Source organism: Bos indicus, chromosome 21, assembly GCF_029378745.1.
Source record: "Bos indicus isolate NIAB-ARS_2022 breed Sahiwal x Tharparkar chromosome 21, NIAB-ARS_B.indTharparkar_mat_pri_1.0, whole genome shotgun sequence".
Lineage (NCBI taxonomy): Eukaryota > Metazoa > Chordata > Mammalia > Artiodactyla > Bovidae > Bos > Bos indicus.
Genome location: NC_091780.1, coordinates 69,270,797 through 69,294,505, shown reverse-complemented (window position 1 = coordinate 69,294,505; position 23,709 = coordinate 69,270,797). Strand labels below are relative to the sequence as shown.

Below are 23,709 nucleotides of genomic sequence, written 5' to 3'. Positions count from 1 at the left end.
GCCCGTGACCCCAGGCCTCCGGCACCCCATTCCACCTGCCCTGCTCGGGGACAGCGGGGACTGCAAGCCCACCACACATCCTCCCACCCACCTTCAGGGCACGGAGGAAGAGATCCCGGAAGGTCTTCATGGTGCTGAGCGTGTCCTCCAGGGATAGCTGCTGGGTGTCCTCACACAGGTAACTAGCCAGCTCCAGCTGCTTCTGCTCGATGGCCTGGAACACCTCCTCCAGAGCCTGCGAGTCTGTGATGCTGGCCTGTGTAGAGGGGAGACGTGGGGAGGGGGGGTCACGGCCTGGGGGGCAAGGGGGCGGGGCCGGGGCTGTGGTGGGAGGGGCAGGGGCCTGCGGTGGGAGGGGTCAGGGCCTGCGAAGGGTCAGGGGTGGGCCGGGGGCGGGGCCTGGCCGGGGCGGGGCTAGGGCGGGGCCAGGGTCCCACCCACTGTCACAGGAGATGCCTGCTCTGGAGCCTCTGGAGCGCTAGGTGCGGCCACAGCAGGACGGCCACTAGCTTAGGCTCTGCAGGCAGCGGTCGCCAGGGCTCTGAGGGCCAGGGGGCTGAGCCCTTCAGCCCAACGTCAGGCGAGACCCCTCAGCTGCGGAAACCGCCTGGGGGCCAGGAGCAGGGGCTGTTCTCCTGCAGGGGCCCTCGCTCTAGCTCTCTCCTCCCCAGGCTCACCCGCCCTGCTCGCGCTCCCACTTTACGGTAGACCCCAGGCCCGGCAGACACTCCAGCCCTGGAAAGGCTGGAGCACTTGCCTGGAGGCGGTGCGAGTACTGCTCCTGCACCTCCGGGACGGAGGAGGACACTTTCCGCTCCATCTCCAGGAGCTTCTTCAGGTTAGTGCTGGACTCCGAGTGGATGGCATCCAGGTTGATCCTGAAGGCGCCAGTCAAAAGCTGCTGTCCAGCCTTGCTAGGACAGCGGGGCCCCCGAACAGCACACCCTCAGGGACAGTGGCCCCCGACAGCACACTGGCTGCCAGAGGCATGTCAGAGCTCTAGGGTGGGCTGAGCAGTGTGGGGTCAAACGCCCACCTGAGAAGGTGCTGGGCTGGCGGTGTCAGGACAGTGACCCCGACGGCTCAGCCTGCCCTCCTTGCCTGACTCTCTGCAAGGCTCAGCCTCCCCAGGACCGGAGAACCTTCCATGGTGGCATGGAGCCGGGCCAGCCAGTGCTGAGTGTGGACCCTGCCCTCAGAGCCGCCCCTGGGCTATGTGATCCCACAGACCTGATCCTACTTCCTGGGGCCTCAGCTCCCCTGACTGTACAGTGGGGGCAGCATGGACATGTCATGAAAGTCAGCCTCGTGAGGGGGCCGTGCCGGACCAGCCCCTGGTGTGACCGTGGCTGGGTCACTCCCGGTCCCTCTAGGCTGTGCAGGGACAGGCCACAGTGGACACAAGGCCCTGTGCCAAAGGGGAGACTGTCAGGCAGCAGATCTGGGGCCCAGGGTGGGGCCCCAGCACGGGAGCAGCCCAGTTGAGCCCAGCTGCACCGGCCAGGGAGTGGGCAGGGGAGGGGAGGCACCTACCCTGCAGCTCGGGCGGGCAGCTCCAGGTCCTGGGGTAGCTGCAGGAGGTCGGGGTGGCTCTCCTCCACTTCCTGCAGCACGACGTGTCCAGTGAGGCCCACTGAGGCGACACACCCAAGGCCGCCATGCAGGCCCCACCCTCGGCAGCTCTGGTCCACGTCCCTCGGGGAAACCCCTGGCACCTTGAGCCTCCAGGGCTTCCCTTGGGCCTGACTGCAATTCTCACGGTTTTGCTGTCCCAGGGTTGGGGCGGGACGGGGGCTGGTCAGAGTGGGTGCGGGCTGCAGGGCGGGACAGTGCTGCAAAGGGGAGACCTGGGGGGCTGGGTGGGGCCCCCGGGGCCTCTGGACCTGTGTGCTGCACTCAGGAGGCACCCCGCCCCCGCCACTGGTACCTCCAGCACGTGGTGCAGCAGTGTGACCCGGCTCTGCTGGGACTTGGTCTCCGTGAGCTTCAGCAGCGTGCTTATCTTGAAGCCATCAGCATCCCCAGTGTGGCTGCCCTGTGAGGGGAGGGCAGGGAGGGAGTCCCTTGGGCTGGTGGAGGGGTGGGGGTCGGGGGTCTGGGAGCAGGGGTGGGCTGGGTGCCGTCCACTCACGTAGTTGAGGAAGTTCCCGATTTTCAGGATCAGCTGGCAGAAGACGGGCAGCCGGTGACTGGTGAGCAGGCCTGCGGGGCAAGGTCCCTTCATGCCTCCCCCTGGCCTGGCCCCCAGGCTCCGCCCAGGGTGGGACAGGGGCATGGGGCGTGAGGGAGGGGCAGGGCAGTGGAGCCCTGACCCCAGGAAGCTTGGGGCGTGCCGCCAGCAGTGCTCCCTGAACCCCAGTGCCCGTTCTGTGGGTGAGGACGCTGAGGGGACCTTCTGGAACCTGCGGCCACCTTGGCTCTCGGCTCTGTGGTCGAGGTGACAGGGACATCATCCCTGAATGCAGGCCCAGCAGAACCGGGTTATGCCTCAGCGGTCCATCCCGTCCATGTCCCTGCCACGTGGCTGTGGTGACTCCCCGGCTCCTCGCTCAGGGAAAGTGATATGTGTGTGCATGTGTGTGAAAGCATGTGCATGCATGTGTGCACCTGTGGATGTGTGAGAGCACATGCATGTACATACCTGCATGTATGTGTGTGCATGCATGTGTGCATGCGTGCGAGTGTGCACATGTGTACCAAGAGCATGTGCACGCACAGATGTCTGCATGTGTCCAAGAGCACGTGCACGCGTGAGAGCGTATGCACACGTGTACATGCATGTGGGCACCTGTGTGTGATGGCACATGTATACACATGTCTGCATGTATGTGTGCATGTGTGCACCTGTGAGTGTGCATGCACGTGTCTGCATGTGTGCAAGAGCGTGTGCATGTGCACATATGTGAGCGCGTGTGGGTGTTTCTGAGCACATGCACGTGTGCGTACGTGCACATATATATGTGTGGGAACATGTGTGTGGGCACGTGTATGGGTGTGTGTGCGCGTGCCCACATGGCGTGTGCACACGTGACTGTGCATGCATGGCATGGCCCTCAGTACCGGGCGGTGGTCTGTGGGGAGGGGAAACTCAGCACCCACAGGCGCTGTCCAGGGCCAGCCCGCCCAGCCCCGCATCTGCACTCACTCTCACAGGCGGCGAGCAGCAGCTGGGCCTTAGGCCGCACCATGTCCAGCACGACGGCCGTGCCCTCACACAGCAGCATGCACTCGATCCGAAGCTGGTAGCTGGGGCGGCAGAGCAGGAGTTCAGGCTCCAGTGGCCCCCATCCACCTGCCTGGGACCCGCAGGGTCCTCTCAGCTCGGAGCTGCCGGGGGTCTCATGGCCTGGCCTGGTTTAACATGCACATTCCCGGGCCAGGCCCCAGATGGGATCTGGCAGGACCGGGAGGGCTCAGCAAGAGCACTTTGGACAAGCCCCCAGGTGCCGAGGACAAGGGCAGTCGCCCTCTGTGGGACAGTCCCCTCCTAGAGCAGAGGGATCACACAGGAGGGCCTGGGCCGGCCTGCAGGAGGCCACGGAGCTCTGCCCACCACCCACCCCCACGACGTCCCTGGCCTGGAGGAAGGGCTGGACCCCACAGGGCCCCTTAGAGGGCCCCGAGGCTGGGGGCTGCATCAGAGATGTCAGCCCCCACCCTTCATGGAACCCCAGGGAGGGGTCTGCACAGCCCTGCCGTCTGCTCCGGGCCCAGGCCCAGCTGCCGCCCTCGACCCCTGCCCATCCCGGGGGCTACCAGCTGACCAGGGGATGTTCAGCAGGAGGAGGTAGAACTGGTCGGCGCTGGCGAGCCTGGCCTGATCCTCCGTGAAGGAGCGCAGGTTCTCGATCTGCGGGAGGCACCCACGTGTGCTCGCTGCAGCCCGCTCACAGGAGCAGCTCTGCATGGAGGGGCCCGGGCTCACCTGTCGCCCCGCTTACTCACCTCGTGCTTCTCCGGAAGAAGCTTGAGGAGCTGCTTGAGGACCTCCACGTCAAACTTGGTGCTGTCCCCAGCCCGGATCATGGCGGTGACCTCCTCGTTGGAGCTGGAGGGGCAAGAGGGTGGGGGTGGCCGAGGACGGCACGAGCCATGGTCCTCAGCCTCCTGGGACCCTGCCTGCCTGGGATGGCCCTGGGCCCACAGCCCCACGCCGGTCACAGCAGGCTTTCTCCCTCCACCTAGGGAGTCTCAGGGCACAGAGAAGGCAGGCCACCTGCCCAGGTCACGGCTGAATGACGCACTCCCCAGCTGCCCGAGCGCCCCCTGCCTCCTTCCAGGGGGCTGCTCAGGACACAGGGTAAAGGCTCAGCGGTACCCAGTGAGCTCCTGGGCAGGGCACCTGCCGCTAGGAAGCACTCAGGGCAGGGAGGCAGGGCCAGGTCCTTGGCCTGCCGCTGCCACCATCCGTCTGTGGCTTTAGAGGATCCCTGCCACTCTTTGGGTCTCATATTCCCTAGGGAGGCTGGACTGATGGTCTTCAGGGCCCCCAGCAGAAATCCTTTGCTGCTATTATCTGACTGACTGCAGTCCCAGGGATGGGGTGTGCACTTCCCAGGGCGGCCTGCAGAGGGCACTGCTGAGCCCAAGATGGGCCAAGGCAGAGGCTGGGCTTCTTATCCAGGCATCGAGATCCTGGATGCTCACCATTTAAACTGCTTCAGGAAGATGTTGAGGTTCAGGCTCTTCTTGGAGTCCAGAAAAGTGATCTGTAAAACAGCCCCAGCCCGTCAGTACCTGGAGGGCGGCCACGGAGCCCTGTCTGAGCCCGGGCCCCATCCCTACCTCCTTGGGCTCCTTCCTGGCCGGGGCCACGGCCTGCTCCTTGGGTTTGGCCGTGGGAAAGGAGAAGAGCCGCTCGATGCTGGAGAAGTCGGGCTCCACCACCTCGGTGTCGGGGCTGCTCAACGTTGCCCACATGGAGCTGCCCTCTGTGGGTGAGGGGGCTCCAATCAGGCTCACACCTGACCCCCAAGTCCAGAGGCAGCTGGTGCAGGCCTAGAGGGCTGGCAGGAGTGCCCTGCCTAGGGCCCGGCCCAGGGCAAGCATACAGCAGGCACTTGATAAATGCCCAAAGAAGCCCTCCAGCTGATGCCATGTCGTGTGCGTGCGTGCGGGTGCCCAGGGCCCCGTGTCCAGGCTGGCCGGTGACCTGGCCTCTAGCCACCCATGGCTTTGACCTTCTCTCGCATCAGCACGCCCAGCCCCTGGGCCCACGCAGTGCAGGGCCCCAGCAGCAGAGACCTGCCAGCCTCCAGGGGGCGTGTGGGAGCACAGGGGCCTGAGGGGCGACCCCTGACCTGTCCCCGCCCCCTGCTCCAGGAGGAAAGCCGTGGGGGCCGGGCCTCACCGCGGGCCACACTGGATGGCAACTTCTGCCAGTTCAGCTTCTTCATGCGCAGGGTGGGAGGGTTCACGCGCCGGTGGCGGGGGACCCAGGCCGAGCCCAGGCCGCCGTCCACCTGGGCCACGATGATCTCCTCCACGCTGCCCGCGGTAGGGGGCCCAGAGACCCCGGGCAGGGGTGGCGGCGGGGGCGGGCCCCCCAGGCCCGGGAGGGGAGGTGGGGGAGGTGGGGGAGGTGGGGGCGGGCCCCCCAGGCCCGGGAGGGGCGGTGGGGGCGGTATGGTCCTAGCAGAGTTAGGCAGTGGGGGTGGCGGGGGCGGCGGGGGCGAGGGGAATGCAGCCCTCATACCCGGCAGGGGCGGGGGCGGGGGCGGCGGCGGGGGAGGGGGAGGTGGGGGAGGGGGCGGCGGCCGGGGCGCGGTTGTGGGGCCAGGGAGCGGGGGCGCCGGTGGGGGCGGGGGGCGCTCCAGCGGCTCCGGGGCTGTTGGCTGCGGTGCCGGCCCACGCTCGCCCTGGACGCTGGCGACGGGAGGGCTGCCGAGGGCCGCCGCTGGCTGCTGGCCCCCCAGGTCTGCCGTCGGGGTGCCAGAGTTTTGCGGGGAGCTGCCCCTTTGGCTTTGGCCAAAGTCGGCCTGGGTGCTCTTGTGGGCCTTGTCCAGGGAGCGGGGGTGGGGCCGGCCCTTGATGGACAGGAGGCGTTCAACCATCTCCTCCAGGGTGCACTCCTGGCCTGGGGTGGGGACATCCGGGCTTAGGATGCGGTCAGGGGCCAAGTATGGCCTCCTCCACCCGCAGGCCGAGAGCCCTGTCTGCCCACCAGGCTGGGCTCGGGGAGGGGGACGCAGGCTGGGGCTGCGGGCTCGGTGCTCCTCCCCCAGCCCCGCCGGCTCACCGTCCGTGGCCAGGAGCACCGCCCGGTTCACCAGGCTCTCCAGGGCCTCCCAGAGCAGCTGGCTGGAGCGCAGGCTGGGCTCCAGGTGCAGGAGGCCCTGCAGCACAGACAGCAGGTGGGCAGACGCGGGGGAGCAGCTCACCTGGGGGTGGGCGAGGAGTGCGGGTCGGTGGGCCTCACCCGCAGGCCTCCCCGCCAGGGTCCCTGCGCCCCAGGTGGTGGTGGTGGAGTCGCTCGGTCGTGCCCAACCCTGCAACCCCATGGACTGTAGGCCCTGCCAGGCTCCTCCGTCCACGGGCATCTCCCAGGCAAGAATACTGGAGCGGGTTGCCATGCCCTTCTCCAGGGTATCTTCCTCACCCAGGAATTGAACCCAAGTCTTCTGCATTGCAGGTGGAGTCTTTACCTACTGAGCTACAAGGGGAGCCCCGGTAACGAGCCTGAGTTAGGGCTCCCCGATGGGCGCGCTGGTGACACCAGGGCCGGGGGACAGCGTGTGGGGTGTTAGCGGTTCCCTGGTCCCCGCCCACTGGAAGCGCCCCTGCCCAGGGTGACAGCCCAATGTCTCCAGCTGTTTTTGGACGGCCTCTGCAGACCCCGGCCCCTGGCTGAGAGCTGCCGGGTTCAAGGAAGACGGGACCTGGGCTGGACTGGAGCTCAGCTCCGTCTCAGCCTCTCACTCGTCCCAGCGTCCCCTCGGACCACCCCACAGCGGCCGGGCTGCTAGGCCCAGGACCACGCAGCCACCCTGTCCTGCTGGGTCCCCGCCCCAGGCTCCGCCTCTCCAGTCCCCTACCCGGGTTGGCTCGGGGTGTGGCTCTGGAGCTGCCTGAGGCCCAGCAGGGTGGGGTGTGAGCGGGGCAGGACATGCGGCTCCTCGGAGCCCTGGCCCCCCCGACCCCCGAGTCCTGGGAGGCGCTGCCCGCCGCGTGCACCTTGTGGAAGAGTGCGGAGAAGACCTCCTGGTGGCTGTTGATGTCGATGCCGCCGAAGGCCCGCAGCAGCTCCTCCTCGTCCTCGGCCCTGGCCTCCCTGAAGGCCTCGAGCTGGATCAGCAGGTCCCCATCCTCCAGGTCTCTGGGGTAGGGGTGGGGGAGGGCGGGGGCCAGAGTTCAGCTGGCTGCCCCCCCACGCCAGCTGCCCCTCCCTGGACAGACATGCAGACCACCCTGAGCAGGGCCTGTGGTTCCCACAGCAGGGGCGGGGGACGCTGTGGTCTGTCGGGTGGGCTTCTCCGGTCAGCTCCACGCCCCTTGGGACAGGAAGCATGAGTTCTCACACCTGCATGTAGAGACGGCACAGCCACGCTGCATGGGGCGTGGGGCGGAGGGCAGGGGAGCACCAAGGCGCTGGCCTGAGCTGGGGTGCTGTGCCCACCGAAGCCAGCCCTGACCGGTCCTCACATCCAGCAGGCCTCTCTCCACTAAGGCCAATTCAGCACCAGTCACGTCAGCTGGGAGCCTCCTCACGGGGTGGCCCCGCGCCCTCTCCCCTGGGAGGAGTGCGGTCCTGGTTAGGACCAGGATGGGGTTCTTAGCCTCACGGGCTTCTTTAAAGGTTGACTGATAAACAGAGAGTGTCCCACGCGACATCTGGGACACACACTGACAGTCTGGCTACACTCCAGTTTAACCGGGCATCCTGTATTAAACCCGGGGACCCTGGTTCTGGGGCAGCTGCTGGCCGCTGGGGGAAATTCCGCAGAATGGCCTGTGCAGTTAGGGATGGCAGGCTGGGTCCTCCCTGGGCCTGGCCCCAGGATGGGTGGGCCTGTCGGGGCTACTCCGGGAAGCCCCCCTCCCCGCCCACCTGGAGGTGCTAACTGGGAGCCGGGGGGAGGTGCGTGGGGACTCACCGCAGCCGCGTCAGGACGTCCAGCAGCTGCAGCCCTGGGAAGGGACAAGCGGATCACGGGCACGTGGAACACTTTCCCCTCGACCCTTTCCCTGGGCTCAGCCCCACCACCCACAGTGCCAGCTTGTGGATCAGGAGGGGAGCCCGCTCCCCGGGTTGCTGGAGGCACGGGGCTCTGGGAAGACCGCACTGGACACGCATGGTGCCCGGGGAACAGGCACGCCACAGCAGCAGGGCCAGGCCTGGACGTCAGCCAGCGTGCCCGCCTCCCTCCACGCGGCAGCCTTGCACCGGGATCCCTCCAGCACTACCATCCAGAGGTCCTGAGGCCCTGTGTCCTCTGAAGGGTGCAGGAGGGCAGGAGGCTTCCCAGGCCCAAGCAGAGCCTGCCCCGGGGCCCTGGAGAGGGGCGAGGGGCATCGCCCCAGAAGCGGGCAGCACAGGCCGGGTAGCCAGGGCCTGGCGCGGAGGTCAAGGTTACCGATGAACTCGCTGCGCAGCTGGGCGCGGGCGCGGACGTCCTCGGGGCCGAGGATGATGGCGTTGACCACGCTGAGCAGGGTGGCCACGTAGGGCACGTTGTCGCTGTCTGAGAGCTCACTCATGATGACGCTGAAGCGGTACTGCTGGCCGCACACTGTCTGCAGGGTAGCGGGGGCAGGCAGGGGTCAGCGTGCCCCCGGGCTCTGGCCCAGCCCCCGCCACACGTGGCTCACCTTGTAATGGTCCAGGGCGTCCAGGGTCAGCGCGTGGCCCTCTGGCGAGTAGATGCACAGGGCGGCCAGCAGCTCAAACACCTGCTTCTTGACCATCATGTTGGACGTGTCCAGAGCTGCCGGGGGAAGGGGCCTCTCAGAGGGGCTTGGGGCCCCCTCCTCCTGGTCCTGCCCTCCCCCTGCCTGCACCCGCTTCCCGGCCCAGGCTCCCACCCTACAGCTGCCAACCTGCTGGGCTGGCATAGACCAGGGCCCACTGCCCACATCAGGCACTGGTCTCTGGACATGCTGGCTGCCCCCAGGGCCCCCGGAAGGGGTGTGGAGGCAGGCGCAACCCCAGTCACTGGGGTTCTAATCCCGACGGCCCTCAGGTCTAAACTGGGGGCTCTTGGCCCAAGGCCCACACCGGTACCCCTCGCAGCACTGAGCCCATGTTTTCTCCAAACTTAGAGCAACCGTGTTTATGACCGACAGCCCACGAAGCCTCCTTGTCCCCGGGCGCCCCTGCCTCCCACCACATTCCTGGAGCTGGGGAAGCTCTGGGGGTGTCTCCTGGCTGACCCTGCTGAGACTAAGGCACAAAGGACTCTGCAGACGCCAACGGCCGGGCCTGGGCCGGGTGTTCTCTGGTTCACTCGCCCACATGCGCCCTGCCTGCCCTGGAGCCCCATGCATCAGTGGGGGCAGCACAGTCTTGCGGGCGGAGCATGCAGTGACCACTGACCACCAAAGGCCACCTGGGGTCTCCCCCAGGTTGGGGACTAAGTCTGGCCACAGCCTGGGGAGACTCCCTAAAAGAGGTTGACAGTGAGCCTGAGCTCAGAGAGTGAGCAGGACTGACGTGGGCACCGCAGCCTGAGTGGGGGAGGAGGCGCCCCCAGGAGGCCAGTGCAGAGGTGGGGGTGGGGGTGGAGAATGATGCCAGCGGGGGACCAGACCTGAGGAGCTGAGCCCCGGCTGAGGCCGAGGAGCTTGGAACCAGGCAGAGTGGAGGGGGGCCCCCTCAGATGGACATGTGTTTCTGATCCAGGTGACTCCGATTGCCACGGTGTGGACGGGGCCCTCAAGGCCAGAGAAACCTCAGGCTGCGGCAAAGCCTGGACTAGCACCAGGCGGAAACGCAGGGGAAGTCACAGAGCGGAGCGGGCAAAGGATCACGTTGCAGTGTCCCGGCTTCAGAGTGGGCGGGCGGGGAAACTGGCCCCTCCTCCAGGAAGCCCTACCCCCTGCCCCTGGCCAGGCCCACCCTGCACGCGCACGCGCGCGCGGGCCTCACCCAGGGAGAGCTGGCGCACGTAGGCCTGGTTGCTGAGAATGTACTGGATGCCCTCCTGGGAGTTCATGACGGCGCGCACGCAGCTGACGCACGTGAGCTGCAGCAGGGCGTCGGCGATACGAGCGACGCCGCGGCCCGACAGGCGCGCCAGGGCCTCCAGCAGCAGATCCAGGCCACTCTGCTCCAGGAACTGCACCATCCAGCCACCGTCGCTGCCCTCCAGCCGCTTGCGCAGCCCCGAGTAGTTGACCACGGAGGGCACCTGCAGCAGCCGGATGCAGAGCTCGGGCTCGGCGCTCTCCAGGTTGGCCTCCGTGGGGTCCGAGTCCTGCGGCCCCAGCTTCTCCTTCAGCGCCGCCCACTTGCGCTGCGCGCCCTCCTTCACCGACATCTTGCTCAACTGCGGGCGGGAGGAGACGGCTGTGAGCCCGGGGCCTACAGGGCATCCGCGGCCCAGCGAGGCGGGGGCAGGCAGTGTCCCCTGCCCGGTGTCTCCACCTGCCGACCGAGGACTCGCCTGCTGACGCCCGGGGGACCCGCCGTGCTGGCGATCCCTCATCCCGCCAGGCCTCCTCCCCACAGGCGTCCCCTGTGCCAAGCACCTCTTACACCCATCCCGTCTCGGTCGTCATAGCAACCAAGGAGGCCGCACCCCTGCCCTCAGGGTAGGCACCAAGACCCCAGGAGGCCTCACTGGCAGGAAGGCCACTGACCTCGTGGTGCTCAGGCAGCAGAAATGGTGTCTCTGGGGCTCCTTCACCTGGGCCCCAGGGTGCTCCCCTGCCCAGTGGACAGGCTCAGATGGGGATAATAGGGTGGGCGGGGACAATTCCACACCCGGGGCATTTCCAGACTGCCCACGGCACCAGGAATGTGGCTGGCTCCAGGGTCACGTGCAAGGCCCACTCGATTCCAGGCGCAACCAGGGACCTTTGGGGAGCAGCCTTGCCAGGCCCCAGCTTCTGCGGGCCTCACTTTGTCAGTCAGCGTGCAGGGGGCAGGGACCAGCGTCCCCCAGGCCCGGGGCTCTCGGACACTGACCTGGATTCAGCTACAGGAAGTCTGATCGCGGCCCAGAGAACATCCCCCAGAGGGTGGGGGGTGGCCCAGGTCAGGACATTCCCAAACATTCCCTTCTCAGAACAGAAGAGTGGGACAGGCGGGGAGTCTCTGTCATCACTATGACTGGTTGAGCCCCTCTCCTGGGGCCCAGGGCTGTGATGTGGGCCCCCACCCGAGCCCTGGGACTGGCCCAGAGGGTCAGAGGTAGCCCAGGCTCTTCTGTGACCATGTATGGTCTTGTATTTAGCGTGTGAGCGGGGCAGCGTGGAGCTCCTGGGCTGGAGGCCCGAGGGGCAGGGCACGGCGACACCACCGCACCTCATCCGGGGGGCCTCAGGCTGGCACTGCCCACTGTGACTTCTGACCTCCCACCACCCGGAGGGGGGCACGGTACACCCCCCACTTCACAGGAGGGAACTGGAAGCGGCATCCAGGGAAGTAGGGTCACGCACGTGCCCAGAGTCCCAGAGATGGAAATGGTAGAGCGAGGCTGGCCCCCAGAAGGTGGCCTGGGGCCCTTGAGAGGCTGGCACCCACTGTGGCATCACCCTAAAGGCTGCTGGCTCTGGCCAGTTACGGGGGAGACCCCGGAGGCCAGCTGGGGTCATGCGGGAGACAGGCTGAAGGGGCTAAGGGCCCAGGTGCGGCTGCCCGGCAGGGCCCGGGGTCCCCAGCACTTGCTGGTCACTCCTGGAGGCCCCTCCCACCCTGGGTGAGGGTCTTGGGTGTCCTCCCCTGTGAATTAGGAGACGGCCCGGCCGCTGGGCCAGGCAGCTGATGTTTGTCAAACGGGAGCAGAACTGAAGCTTTGCCCTCAGTTCGACGGGAACGATGCCTGTTTCCCTTCCTCCATTGATACGGAGGGATGAGCTAGCAGTGGGGAATCTGCAGCAGCAAAATAGACGTGAGGCTTTTCTTAGATAGAAATAAGACTTTCCTGATAGACAAGGAGAATAAGAAATCAGTGAACAGGCTGGGGAAAAAGCGTAAACAGGCCGAAAAGAGTTTAAAAATCTTAGTTATTCTTTAACTGTTGCCACTAACAAACACCCGTAGGTAGACCTGTCCTCAGCAGAGCTAATCACTCTCTGACTTCAGGCGAACTGTACTCTGTGTCGGGCCTCATCCTCCCCACCCTCACTTGCTGCTGTTGCTTTAGTCGCTCCGGCGTGTCTGACTCTTTGCGATCCCATGGACTGTAGCCCGCCATGCTCCTCTGTCCATGGAATTCTCCAGGCAAGGATACTAGAGTAGGTTGCCATTGTTTTCTCCAAGGGATCTTCCCAACCCAGGGACTGAACCCTGGTCTCCTGCCTTGGCAGGTGGATTCTTTATCACTGAGCCACCAGGGAAGCCCCACACGTGTAGCATTCTACATTTCAAAAAGACGATCAGGAGTTGATAACTTCAGGGACACCAGACTTGGTGATGTCAGCTGAGTTGCCTGATGTCAGCTGTGACCATTTTGAAACTTTGCAAAAGAAAAGGAAAAGGAAAAGAAAAAAAAAGGCAAGGCCTTTACGAGGTCATGAAGCCTCCCCCGTCCCGAGAGAGGGGCAGCGCTTCTGAGGCACTGGCCTAGTGTTTCCCTCTTGCCTGGCAAATAGTGAGCCTGCCCCTTTCTCTCCACCAAACTCTGTTTCTGCATTTCTTCTGTTTGGCATTGGTGGACAAGGAGTCAAGATTTTGGCAACACCTGAGTTTCCAGAGCCTCCCCCTACCCCTGGGGGCCTCCTGGCAGTTGAGCAGCCCCTCCTCTGTCTGCAGGGGGACCCCCATCCCTTATCCTTCCCCCTGCCCTGCAGGACCCCTGGGTCCTCCCAGGAGGCAGACTGGCTGGGGCGGCGGGGGTGCGGGGGACATTGACCACTGTGCTCCCAGCTCCAGCCCTCTCAGCAGACCCTGGCCAAGCCTCAGGTCAGGCTGCTGCAGCAGCTGGGGGGGTGGGGGTGGGGGCATGCGGGGTGTCCTTCAGCCCTCCCCCAGGGGCCCCTGCGGCCCCGGCCCTGTGCTGGACCTGGCCCGCCCCACGGCTGCAAGGTTTAACCCACCCTCCAGGCCCCCAGGCACTCACCCAGACACGCAGGACCTTCCGGCTGCCTCTGCCCACCCAGGCTGGGCCCTGCCTGGGGCCGCCCCCCGCACTCCCCTGGCTTCTCATCACTGCTGCCCACCGACTCGCCCAGTTGCCCCTCGATGCGCCCAGCTGCCCCTCTGGGGCAGCCTCGTGGTGTGGGGGAGGGGCACTCCCACCAGCACCGTGAAGAGCCCCGCGGACAGACAGATCTCCGCACACACTGCCACCGGCCGTGGGTGCCGCTGCTTAAGGAGCACCCAGAGCTGACCCTCCCTTCCTGCCCCCGCCTCCCCTGGCCCGAGGCCCCGGCTGCCTGGCACAGGCTGGGCGGACACAGCAGAACTCTCCCAGGCCAGCACTCTGGCGTCCAAGTGTGTCTCCAGCCAAGAGCCCCAGGAGTCCCCTGACGTGGAGAAACAAGCTCCCAGAGGCCACCCGGCCACCAGAGCTGCCCCTCCGGTGCCGCCCAGGTTTCCCCACACACCCCTAATTCCCAGGGCCACCGGTTCAGTGCCCCGAAAGAACCCCATAGGGGAGCCCCTGGGTCTGAGGGGAGGGGAAGCACCGCTGGTGACCAGCCCGGTCTGCCCACCATCCGCCTGACCCTAGGCCCTGTGTCCTGCAGCCGAGCTGCCCTGGCTGTCCGCAACCCCCTCCACACACAGGCACTGAGCCAGTCAGAGGATGCAAAGGGCTCCACTGGCCGCGTCCCACACGGCCCAGTGAGCACGGGGCATCCAGCTGGGAGCATGAGCTCAGCTAGGGACCCAGAGGCTGAGGTGGGTGAGTTTTCTCCCTCTGATGCCTACCAGGTTGCCAGCCTCATCCAGGGTCCACCTGGTCAGGCCCGAGGCCAAGGACATCCTCCTAGAAACATTCCCACCACTTTTCAGGATAAAGAGTGAGTACGTAAATGGACCTCAGCAGACCACATACAGAGCCCTGACCCACAGCTACAGCCACCAGACCAGAACACCCAGCACCCCCACAGGAAGCGGCCCAGGACGCGGCCCGCTCCCTGTGGGCCAGACCTGCAGGACATCAGACCCCTATCTCTAGCGACAGCCCCGGAAGCCCTACGACGGCCCTGGGACATCCCCCGACGGCACAGGCTTCATCAGTAACCCACAGCTTCCTGGGCTTTGTCCTCACTTCCCAGCGAGGACAAAGCAGAGAAAGTTGGACAGGACAGGACATCGCCCAGCCACCGCGTGGGGGCCCTCATCTCCCTCAGCCGTCCAGCTCCCCCAGCCCTGCTGCCCCCATCAGGACCCGGGAAGCCCCGTCCTGTAAAGAAGCTTCCTGTACACAGAAAATAGTTTAACATAGTAATACGTGTTACATAGTCAAGGGTGTGTAGGTAGCGTTCTATGTATACAGTAACCACACGGCGGTGATTCCCTGGCTGCTGCAATTCCGAATAAACAGCTTTGCCTGTTCCCTTCTGGGTGGTGACTGAGCATCTCTGCAGAGAACACTGGAGGGACTCGAGGGAACCAACGTTTACGGCTCTCAGGAGCACAGGCTGTGGGCGACGGCCCCTGGGGACAACGCAGGGACCCTGCGTGGGAGGCAGCGAGCCGGAAGGCGGGCTGCAGCGGGTTTTCATACTGAAACTTGGGCCTGGCGGGCTCTCACGGCTGTGGTCATTCAGTCCGTGGATGCCCGGCTCTCAGCCCTGGCCGTGCTCAGCCTCGGCCTGCCCTGTCCACCGGCTGAGCGCCCACCCTGCAGCCAGGCCGGGCGCAAAGACCAGGGCTCCGAGGGGCGGGGCCTCGGCTGTGCTCTGGGCGGAGCCGAGGCCCAGAGCGGGCGGGGGCGCAGCTCTGTTCCGGGCGGGGCCCCGAGCTCAGGAATGTGTTCCCGGCGTTCAGGGCTCCCTCAGGCGAGGGCCGTGGCCAGCCCACCAAGGGCAGGCCCTGCGCAGAATTTGGAATCAGCACCGCAGGCTGAAAAAGTCTGGAGCTCCCAGGGTCCAAGTTCAAGAGGCTCAGGCCAGACCCTGTGCCTTGGGCATCTGAAAGGTCAGGTTCTTCAGCACCTCTTCTGTCCTCCAAGCAGCCCACCCCACCCCCCACCGAATCTACAGCGGACAAAGGGAAGGGCCGTTTGTAGGGAAAGCCCCCGAGGCTCTGACATTTGTGGGACGTTGCCCACAGATTCTTAGCGTTCATCTTTCTTCTTCCATTAATGTGGGGTGTCCTCTGGGAAGGGGTCATGCCTTCCCCATCCGACTGGGGCTCTGGAAGATAGGGTCTCCCTCTGAGCTTTCCCAGGGTCCACTCACTGATCTGGGTGTCCTGCTCACTGGCATCACCCAGCCCACACAGGTGCCACCTCCTCAGACACCCATCTGGCTCTCCTGCACATGGCCAGCCTGGCATGGTGATGCTGGCCCCTCCACCTGGGTGCCCTCATACCTGGGCAGTGGTGCTGACCAACAGGAAGCCATTACCTCTGCCTACAATAATCAAACTCTGCGTGTGTGTGTGTGTGTGTGTGTGTGTGTGTGTGTGTGTGTGTGTGTAGCAGAGGGCAGGGTCAAAGTTGGCCTCCCAGACCCCAGAGACCAGCCCCTGCAGATGGAGAAGCTGAGCCGGGCACACACTGGGCTGTGTCCTGGACAGGCACTGAGCTGCGGCTGGGAGGCCCTGGAGGGGTCCAGGGCCCACTGGGCTTTGGGCAGCCTGGTGGGTGGGCAGCCCAGCCATGGGACTGAGCCTCTCACCTTGTGGAAGTGGGTGGGGTTCTCTGTTCCGCAGTCCCTGTTGGTGAGGGGTGCAGGGTGAGGGGGCTGGGACTGGGGCAGGGACTAGGGCTAAGGAAGGCACCTGTGACGGGCAACGGTTGCTAGCAGCTGGCGAGACAGCTTGGGGCAGCCCTGCTGGCATCAGCACTGAGCTGGGGTGCTTCTGTGCCCAGAGCCAGCAAGGCTGGGGGCGGGGCGCACAGAGTGAGCTCGTCTCCCCGGGGGTGGGCGGTAAACCCGCAGGAGCGGGGTTCCGGAACTGGGAGGCAGGGGCTGCCACACAATATTTTTAGCTCCTACAAAACCAAAATTTTTCCACTGCCTGGCAACTCTTGGATTACATTCCTGGCAGCTCCCTGGAGCTCAGGGGCAGCCCAGGCCCTGCCCGGTGGGAGGGGGAGCTGAGGCTGCCCTGCCGTGACTTCCTGTCTCCCTCCTTTCCAGAATCTCTGCTTCTCTGTGTCATCTTCGCCAGGCCCCGAGTCCTCTGGGGATCTCGACTGACCTGTGTGGGTTGGTCACCTGCTTTGGGCTTGTCCCAGGTAGGGAGTCCTGCAGACAGGGGGCCTCAGGGAGGAGACTGAGTGTCCGCCCACCGTCCACCCGTGCTTGGGCGCATCCCCCAGGGCCTCAGGCATGTAGGGTCCCACGGTTCCCTGGCCCATCTCCTGTCCACACAGCCCTCCTGCCCACTGCCACCCACGTCTCCAGGATGGAGTGCGAGGACTCTGCCTCCTGAGCCTCACTGTGTGAGGAGGCTGGCTGGCCACCGTGGCACCCAGCAGCAGGAGAGAGGGACTGGGGAGGCGGGTGGGCACCAAGACGTCCAGGGCAGGGCCGAACTACGAAACAGAGACGACCACCAGGCGGCTGGTTGCACTGTGGGATTCCAACCACGTGAAATGGCGTGTGTCACACAGGACACACGCCAGATGCTAAGAGAGGCTGCATCCAGGGGGCGTACGGTCGTCTCACAGTGAGGAAGGGAGTCCGCAAGCACAGTGGCAGAAGGCGACCGGCGGCATCTCACAGGGAGACCTGGGCTCCGAGCGGCTCTGTCCCCAGCTCGGTCACCAGAGCCAGGAGCCGGCTCTCCTGCGCTGTGAGCAGAGAAGGATCGGGGCCCGGGCGGGCTGCACCAGCAGTCGGGGGAGCCAGGCCGGGGCTCGGTCCCTGGTGCCCCAGGACCTGGGTCAGGTTGGGGTGACAGACAGACCTCTCTGGACCCCACCGTCCTCGTTAGGAGCAGGAGTTGGTGGGGGCCCCACAGGGCGCCCCTCGTAGGGGACCGACTCGACAGGAGACACTTGCCACTGCGGGCGGTGGGTGGTGCCGCCCCTGCGCTAGGCGCACTGGGAGGAGGGTCCACCCTGAGCTAGGCACTGCGGGTGCTGGCTTTTGGGAACGGGCTTGAGGGGCTCTGGGAGTCCCCCTCCCCCAGGATGAGCCAGCTCGGGTTTGGGTGCAGGGAGAGAACAGGAAGGGTGGAGGCACCTGACACCAGGAAGCCCAGCTTTCGCTTCCACCTGCCCTGCGGGCTCACAGGGGCCGCGTCCGTCCTTGCCTTCCGCTGTCACCCCCTCTCTGGGCTCAGCACTCCGGGTGCACAACAAGCCGGGCTAACAGGGAGTGCCCAGAGGCCTGGCCACCTCTGCCAGTCTCGGGTTCTGGTCAAGCTTCCGGGGGCCTGAGGCTGGAAAGATGGGGAGCGGCTCGGGGGCCGATGGGGACAGTGGTCACCACCGCCACCCTCTATCGCAGAGTCAGCGGTGGCGCTTGAGGGAAGTGACGTGTGCAGGCCTGCGGTTAGAGGGTGAGGAACTTGGTGGCGCCCCAAGGGGCAAGGTGTCTGGCCACAGCGTCCACCTGCAGGCTCTGCTGGGCCGCACGCAGACCCGGGGCTCACTGCCAGCGTCCCCTCTGCCCGGGTTCTCTCCCCGAAGAGCAGACACAGCTCAGGGCAGGAAGTGTAGGTCCCTCCCCTGGCCCCTGCACCCTGCAGGGAAGGCCGCTCAGGGAGGATCCGCGGAGTTGGGTAAAGGAGGGGGTCAGGCCAGCTTCAGTCACTGACCACCCTGTGCCTGTCTGGGGGTCTTGGGGTTAGACATGAAGGCCACCCACTGCCTGCCCCAGGGTCCCCCCAGCCGCAGCCCCGCCTGTCCTGTGTCCCCGGTCCAGGCTGCCTGCCCAGAGGAGGGAGAACAAAGCTGCAGAGTGGGGAGGGGGAGGGCCCAGCCTCCAGAGCCTGGCACCACCAGGGGCTGTGGCCAGGGCCTGGGGGCAGGGGACAGCTCAGGTTCCAGCTGAGACCAGGCTCTGCTGCGGACCAGCCATGTCCCTTGGGCACGGACGTCAGGACCCCTGGGCCCTGACTCCTATCTTCACCCAGGGATAAGCAGGTTGATGCCACCCCACCCCCTAATCTGCCAACAGATCCGTGGATGCCAGCTGCAAAGCAGGCCCGCCACTGCCAGAAAGGGCGGGCCCCTGCCCACTGCCACCTCCTCGGCTGGCTCACTGGGTGACGCTGAGCGGGAGGGTCACCGCCTTCCAGGGCCCCACTCAGCACTCCTGGGCCTCCCGACCCACGTGGCCGGTGCCAGCAGCCCGACTGGACCGGGCGAGCAGGATCCTGAGTGTTGGGCACAAGATGCTGCATGCTGTTCCTTGCCAGGCACCAAGGGCCAGGCCCACCCTGGACTTGGTTTTCGCATCTGTAAAATGGCCAGGATGCTGTCCAGGGACCTGGGTTGGCTGAGTCACTGCCGCCTACAGAGGGCCGGGCCCACCTGGCCAGCTCCCCCGCTCCTCTCAGAGGTGACCGCCCAGGTCCTGGCCGTGCCTCCATCTGGACAGCCTGATCCTGCCCCCAGGGAACAGCCCGGAAGCACAGGGGCGGGGTGGTGGGCATGGGTGTCCCCAAAGTGGGCAGCAGCTGATCTGGGCACCCCGGGCTGGTGTTCTCAGGCCATTCACACTCGTGCATGTGGGGCGGCAGAGCCAGGCGGGAAAGGGGGATGGCCAGCGCCCCCCACACCCCCTGCTCCGGGGGCCTGGGAAAGAGCAGATGTCTGCTTCCTGGCTGCTGCGCGGGCGGCCCTGCAGAGCTGTGCGTGAGCAGAAACGGGGACGCTGGTCCAGGCGCATGGGTGAAGGGAGGCAGGCTCCACACTGAGGCTGCGTCCCAGGGTCCCAGAGGACCCGGCACCAGGCCAGACGGGGAGACTGAGGCCCCCTCACCCAGCTGGGCAGGGCCCACGCTGGTATCCACGCCCGGATCCACCAGCATGGGCGAGGATCAAGGCCAAGCTGAGGGACAGAGCAGTGCCTGCCCCGCAGCGGGGTCTGCTGGGAGAGCGTGTGTACGTGGGTGTGGGGGGGGGGGCCCACCACTGCCTGCGGGGCGAGAGGCTGGGCCTCTGCCCACAGCAGCCCAGTGCGGACTCCGAGGAGCCTGGGAAAGCACCACCCAGGGCTGTTCATGCGGCCAGAGCGGAACGGCCCTCTCCGCCTTCCCGACCCACAGCGCACAGCGCTCACCTTTGATGCTAGGTCTCAGTGGCACCATCTGCAGAAGGGGTGCAAAACACGCTCTCCCACACCTCCCTAAGCATGTTTACAGGCTGGCTTCCCATCTAAGGAGGGCGCCGCTCGATGGCCCCAGTCGAGCGGGCCTCCCAGCAGTGCAGGCCGCACAGCCTCTCCCGAGGGTCTGCCTTCCCTGTTGGGGTCCAGGCACAGCCTCGTGGGAACAGGTGGTCCCCTAGTCCAGCCTCCTTCCCTATCAGGCCCCAGGGTGCTCTGATGGGGACTCAGCTCGCCAAGTCGGGGGCTGGAGGGTTCAGGACTAGCCCATGAGCAGGGGGATGCCTGAGCGGGGCCCTCAGGAGCTGCAGCTGGAAAGAGTCGGGGTGAGGGAGGGGTGGGGGGACGGGGGCTGCAGGAAAGTGGCCTCGCCCTCGCCCTTGGCCCCTCGGTCCTCAGACAGCTCAGGGGGGCCCTCCACCCATGTCTGCCCCCTCTCCCACTCCTAGGAGGGTCCGCTGCTTCGAAGAACATGTGGCTCCTGGCGTCCAGCGCTGCCATCAGTCTGCAAGGGCTGCTGTGCTCTGGAGTCACACAGGGCGGTACCCCGAGGGTGGGCCAGCACCTGCCCCCCACTGCAGGCCCAGGGGCAGGGGGCGCTGCTCGGCCAGGACGAAGCTCCCCCAGCTCCCAGAGCGTCGCTGGCGGGACCCTGAGGCGGCTGTACCCACATGCCTGCTGTTCCTGTGGGGACTGCGGGGGTGACGAGGGGCAGGGGGACAGCCCGGCCTCCGGGTTCTGGATCCCCGGGCTGCCCACTTCTCTCCCCCTCGGGACAGTAGTTTCCCCATGCCCAGCATGGTGAACACCGCGCTCCAGCCCCTGTAGAGGCTGGTGCACACAGTAGGGGCTTCATTGGCACCTCTTTCCAGGACGGCGGGCACTGATCCTGTCAACCAACCACCCCGTCTTGGTCTCCTCTTCTGTGAAACACAAGCAACCCTCACCCGGGGGGCGTGATAGTCAGAGAGCAGGTGGGGACGTTCAGGCCAGTTCACCGATTCCTTTCCTCCATTCATTCGGCCCACAGACCCTCGGGCTGTGGCGGGGACTTCACCTCTGGGATCCCCCTCTGGCCGCCCTCACAAGCCAGGGGCTCGAGCCCACCTCTGGGCACACTGCTGCCTGGGTCCAGGCCAGGCCAGCTAGTCATGCCTGCACGCAGGGCCATGCCCCTCTCACCGCCCAGGATCCATCCCTCCCTCCCGCCACCTTCACGAACCAGCTCACTTTTCCAACCAGGGAGACAACTGCACTTTGACGAAAGGCAAACGGAGTCTATTCAGGGCACAGCTTCCCGGGCCCGGTTTAAGGGGGAGGCGTGTGCAATTAGCTCCGACAGCCCGTCAGCACCTCCACGCAGTGGAGGCCTCACCTGGTGGTTAACTCTCTGTCACGAAGGAGCAGAGCCTTCGGGGAAATGGCCACCTGCGTGGGTCACAGGAGGGCAGCCTCACCAGTCACCAGGGTTCACGCCAGCGCCCCCTCCACCCACACCTGCCCTGATAACCTGTCAGCTCCAAGCTGGGCACTGGCAGCTCCTGGGAGGGTGGACCTAGGCAGTGGTTGAGAGGGGCTGACGGTACCAACTGGGCTTTGAGCAGAAAGTTGGTGCTGGGCTGGACAGGGGTGGGTGGGAACGGTGTGAGGTCTCAGACTCCAGACTGGGACCCAAGGCCCTGGCAGCAGCTGCAGGAGGGCCGCAGCATACACGCCACCCCCCTGCCCCCTCCCCTGCCCTGGGCAGCCATGCCAGGGAGTTTAGGGCTTTGCTCCGGGTCCCCAACTCCTCCACTGCTGGGCGACATAGGAGGTCCAGGCCTGAGCCACTGTCCCCACTCTGTGGGTGAAGATAGGGAAACTGAGGCCCGAGAAGGCCAGAGTCCTGGCGGTTCCCATTGCCAGAGGAAGAAGGGGGAAGGGCTGGTGGGGAGGGGACTTCCCAACCCCTGATCCTGCATGGGTGTGCCCGACCTCTGGCCTTGTTCCTGATTCCTGGCTGGGGCAAGGGCTTGGCCATCACAGGGCCTCTGACTCCTGGTGTGTCTGGCTGGGGAGGGGCAGCCTGGGGCCTCAGGGGTCAGGCGGGCAAGCTGGGGGTGGGGGGCGGTACAGATTCCCTCCTGAGGTTGTGGTCACTCCCCAGGTTCTTCCCCAGGAACGGGGTCCCAGGGTGGGTCTGGAGGAGTAGGGGCCAGACTGCCAGCCCTATTCCGGAGGACGGAGGGCAGGGCCGGGGGCTCAATCCCCCAAGGCCTGCCTGAGGGGTGCCCAGGCCCCTGCGCCCACTGCTCCCCGGCACCTACAGACCCAGCAGCTCAGCCGGGGCTGCAGGCCACCGCGTGCCCTGTGTCACCGGGGCGGCGGTCGCGAAAATGAAGTTTATTTTCCCAACTGTGGCTGATTCATGGTCAGGATGTGGCGGCCGCAAGGCGGGGGAAACCTGCCGGCACTGGATAGGGCGGCGGCCCGGCCGGCCCTCGGCCCACCACTCGCGGGCAGCGCGCGCTCGGGCGGCGTCTCCGCGCCGGGGCCGGCAGTCTGGGGCGGGGCGCGAGCCGACGGGGCCGGGGCGCCGCGGGATCCCCGCCCGGGAGCTGGGACCCAGCTGCCCTGCGCCGCGGGGCTGCGGGCCGTCCCCCGGGCTGCACACGCCGCTACCCCAACTCCGCTCCCGAGCCGCAAGCGCCCCACGGCCCCGACTCAGTTTCCCCGCGGCTCCCGGCCGGCCCAGAGGGCGCGGACTTACCGGACAGGGACGGCGGCCGAGGGCGGGGATGGGGCCAGCGTTCGGTCGGGGTCGGATGAGGGGGCCGCGGGCTGCCGGCCCACCTTGCGGCTCCGCACGGCTCGGGTTCGGGCTGGGGCTCAGGCTCAGAGGGGCGCGCGGGAGGAAGAGGAGGCGCCGCCCAGCCCCGCCCGCTGGTGGCCACGTGGGGAGCGGGCGCGGGCCCGGGGCGGAGTCTACTGGGGGGCTCTTAGAGAGGCCCCGCACACCGCTGCCCGAGCCCCCGCACACCGCTGCCCCCCGGGCGGGGCGCCCAGGGACTCTCCCCAAGCCCGTAAATACCCGCGCCACCTACGCCAGGGCTCGATCTGTTCCCGGCCCTCCCAGTTTCTCTCCTGCCGGGCGGGGGTGGCTCTGGAGGGTGGGACACTCGGAGCGGGGAGTGGGGGTCCCGGGAAAGCTCTGAAAGTGGACCCCCAGCCTCAGCCCTCTCTGCCCGCCACCCTCCCTGGGCTCCGCTGCTCCGCCCCCTCCCACAAACCTCCTGCAGGGCCCCCTGGCAGCGCGCCAGGTAACCGGCTTACCCACTGAGGCTTCCTGTCAAAGCCTGGCGGCAGGTTGACCAGCCTCCCGGGCCGTGCTCGCTGAACCCCGCGTGGGAGCCCCCTCGGGCCAGTTGACCCCGCGAACTGACGCCTGGGGTCCCCTTATGGTAGCTTGGTCTTCTGGATTCCAGAGCGCCCCCATCAGGGGGGGCCAGCCCAGGACCTGGTCCCTGGTCCCCAGCAGAGATGCGGTCTGAGTGGTCTCTGGGCCTGGACGCTGCTGGCTGCAGGCAGCAGGCCTGAGTGCCTCCCCCTCTTTCTGTCCTGCCTCATCACTCCTACAGACTAGGGTGTGGGGGGGAGGCCCGCATGGCACAGCAGGAGGCCAGCCCTTGGGGGAAGGGCAGGGGTGCCTTCAGCCCCAGGCCTGGTGGGGGAGACACCACCCTGCCCGCAGGGTCCTGCACTGGCAGGGCCTTACCTGAACTGCTGAGCTGTAGTTCCCCATCTGTTAAAGAGATGGACGGTTCGGCCTAAAGGTTACTTACTGGTGAGATGAGCGCAGTGGGTGAAACATCTGCACTGAAGGCTTGGGCTTATCAAATCTCCCCCGAGACCGCGGCCTTTGGACCCTGGGGGAGTGGGGCTGGGGGCTGAGGGCTCACAGCGGGTGGGCAGCTGGGAGCAGATCCTTCAGATAGGGGTCCAGGTGGCTTCACAGCCTTGCTCCGTCTTCTCCCTGGGGCCAAGCACACACCCCTTGGTGCCCAGCGCGCCCCTGCGGGGGCGGGGCTGAGACTGGCGGATGCAGCCCCTGCCGGTCCAGCGGCCTCAGCCCCCGGAGTCTCCTTGGCTCCGCCCTGGTGTGGGAGCAGCTTC

General features: G+C 66.4%; 1 protein-coding gene and 1 long non-coding RNA gene across 7 annotated transcripts in view; one reads left to right on the top strand and one right to left on the bottom strand.

Moving 5' to 3' along the window:
- Positions 1-22,472, bottom strand: part of INF2 (inverted formin 2) — a 28,057-nt gene extending 5,585 nt beyond the window's left edge. For 5 of the 6 annotated variants that reach the window (XM_070775843.1, XM_070775844.1, XM_070775845.1 and 2 more), the window contains exons 1-18: positions 13,221-14,392; positions 10,085-10,484; positions 8,809-8,924; positions 8,574-8,733; positions 8,094-8,127; positions 7,174-7,315; positions 6,239-6,380; positions 5,351-6,076; positions 4,786-4,931; positions 4,648-4,709; positions 3,946-4,048; positions 3,765-3,850; positions 3,146-3,246; positions 2,132-2,202; positions 1,928-2,035; positions 1,534-1,604; positions 758-878; positions 92-256 (exon numbers count right to left, since the gene is read on the bottom strand). In XM_070775843.1, the coding sequence (XP_070631944.1) occupies positions 92-256; positions 758-878; positions 1,534-1,604; positions 1,928-2,035; positions 2,132-2,202; positions 3,146-3,246; positions 3,765-3,850; positions 3,946-4,048; positions 4,648-4,709; positions 4,786-4,931; positions 5,351-6,076; positions 6,239-6,380; positions 7,174-7,315; positions 8,094-8,127; positions 8,574-8,733; positions 8,809-8,924; positions 10,085-10,484; positions 13,221-13,307 (2,841 nt within the window). In that variant the 5' untranslated portion in view covers positions 13,308-14,392. Of the gene's footprint in view, positions 1-91; positions 257-757; positions 879-1,533; positions 1,605-1,927; positions 2,036-2,131; positions 2,203-3,145; positions 3,247-3,764; positions 3,851-3,945; positions 4,049-4,647; positions 4,710-4,785; positions 4,932-5,350; positions 6,077-6,238; positions 6,381-7,173; positions 7,316-8,093; positions 8,128-8,573; positions 8,734-8,808; positions 8,925-10,084; positions 10,485-13,220; positions 14,393-22,306 lie in introns of those variants that run through there. The other variant, XM_070775847.1, reaches the window with a different exon arrangement.
- LOC139178279 (uncharacterized) lies at positions 49-3,147 on the top strand. The gene is made up of 3 exons (XR_011562750.1): positions 49-178; positions 672-838; positions 2,466-3,147. It is a non-coding gene; the product is annotated as an uncharacterized lncRNA (long non-coding RNA).
- Positions 22,473-23,709: the final 1,237 nt, after the last annotated feature.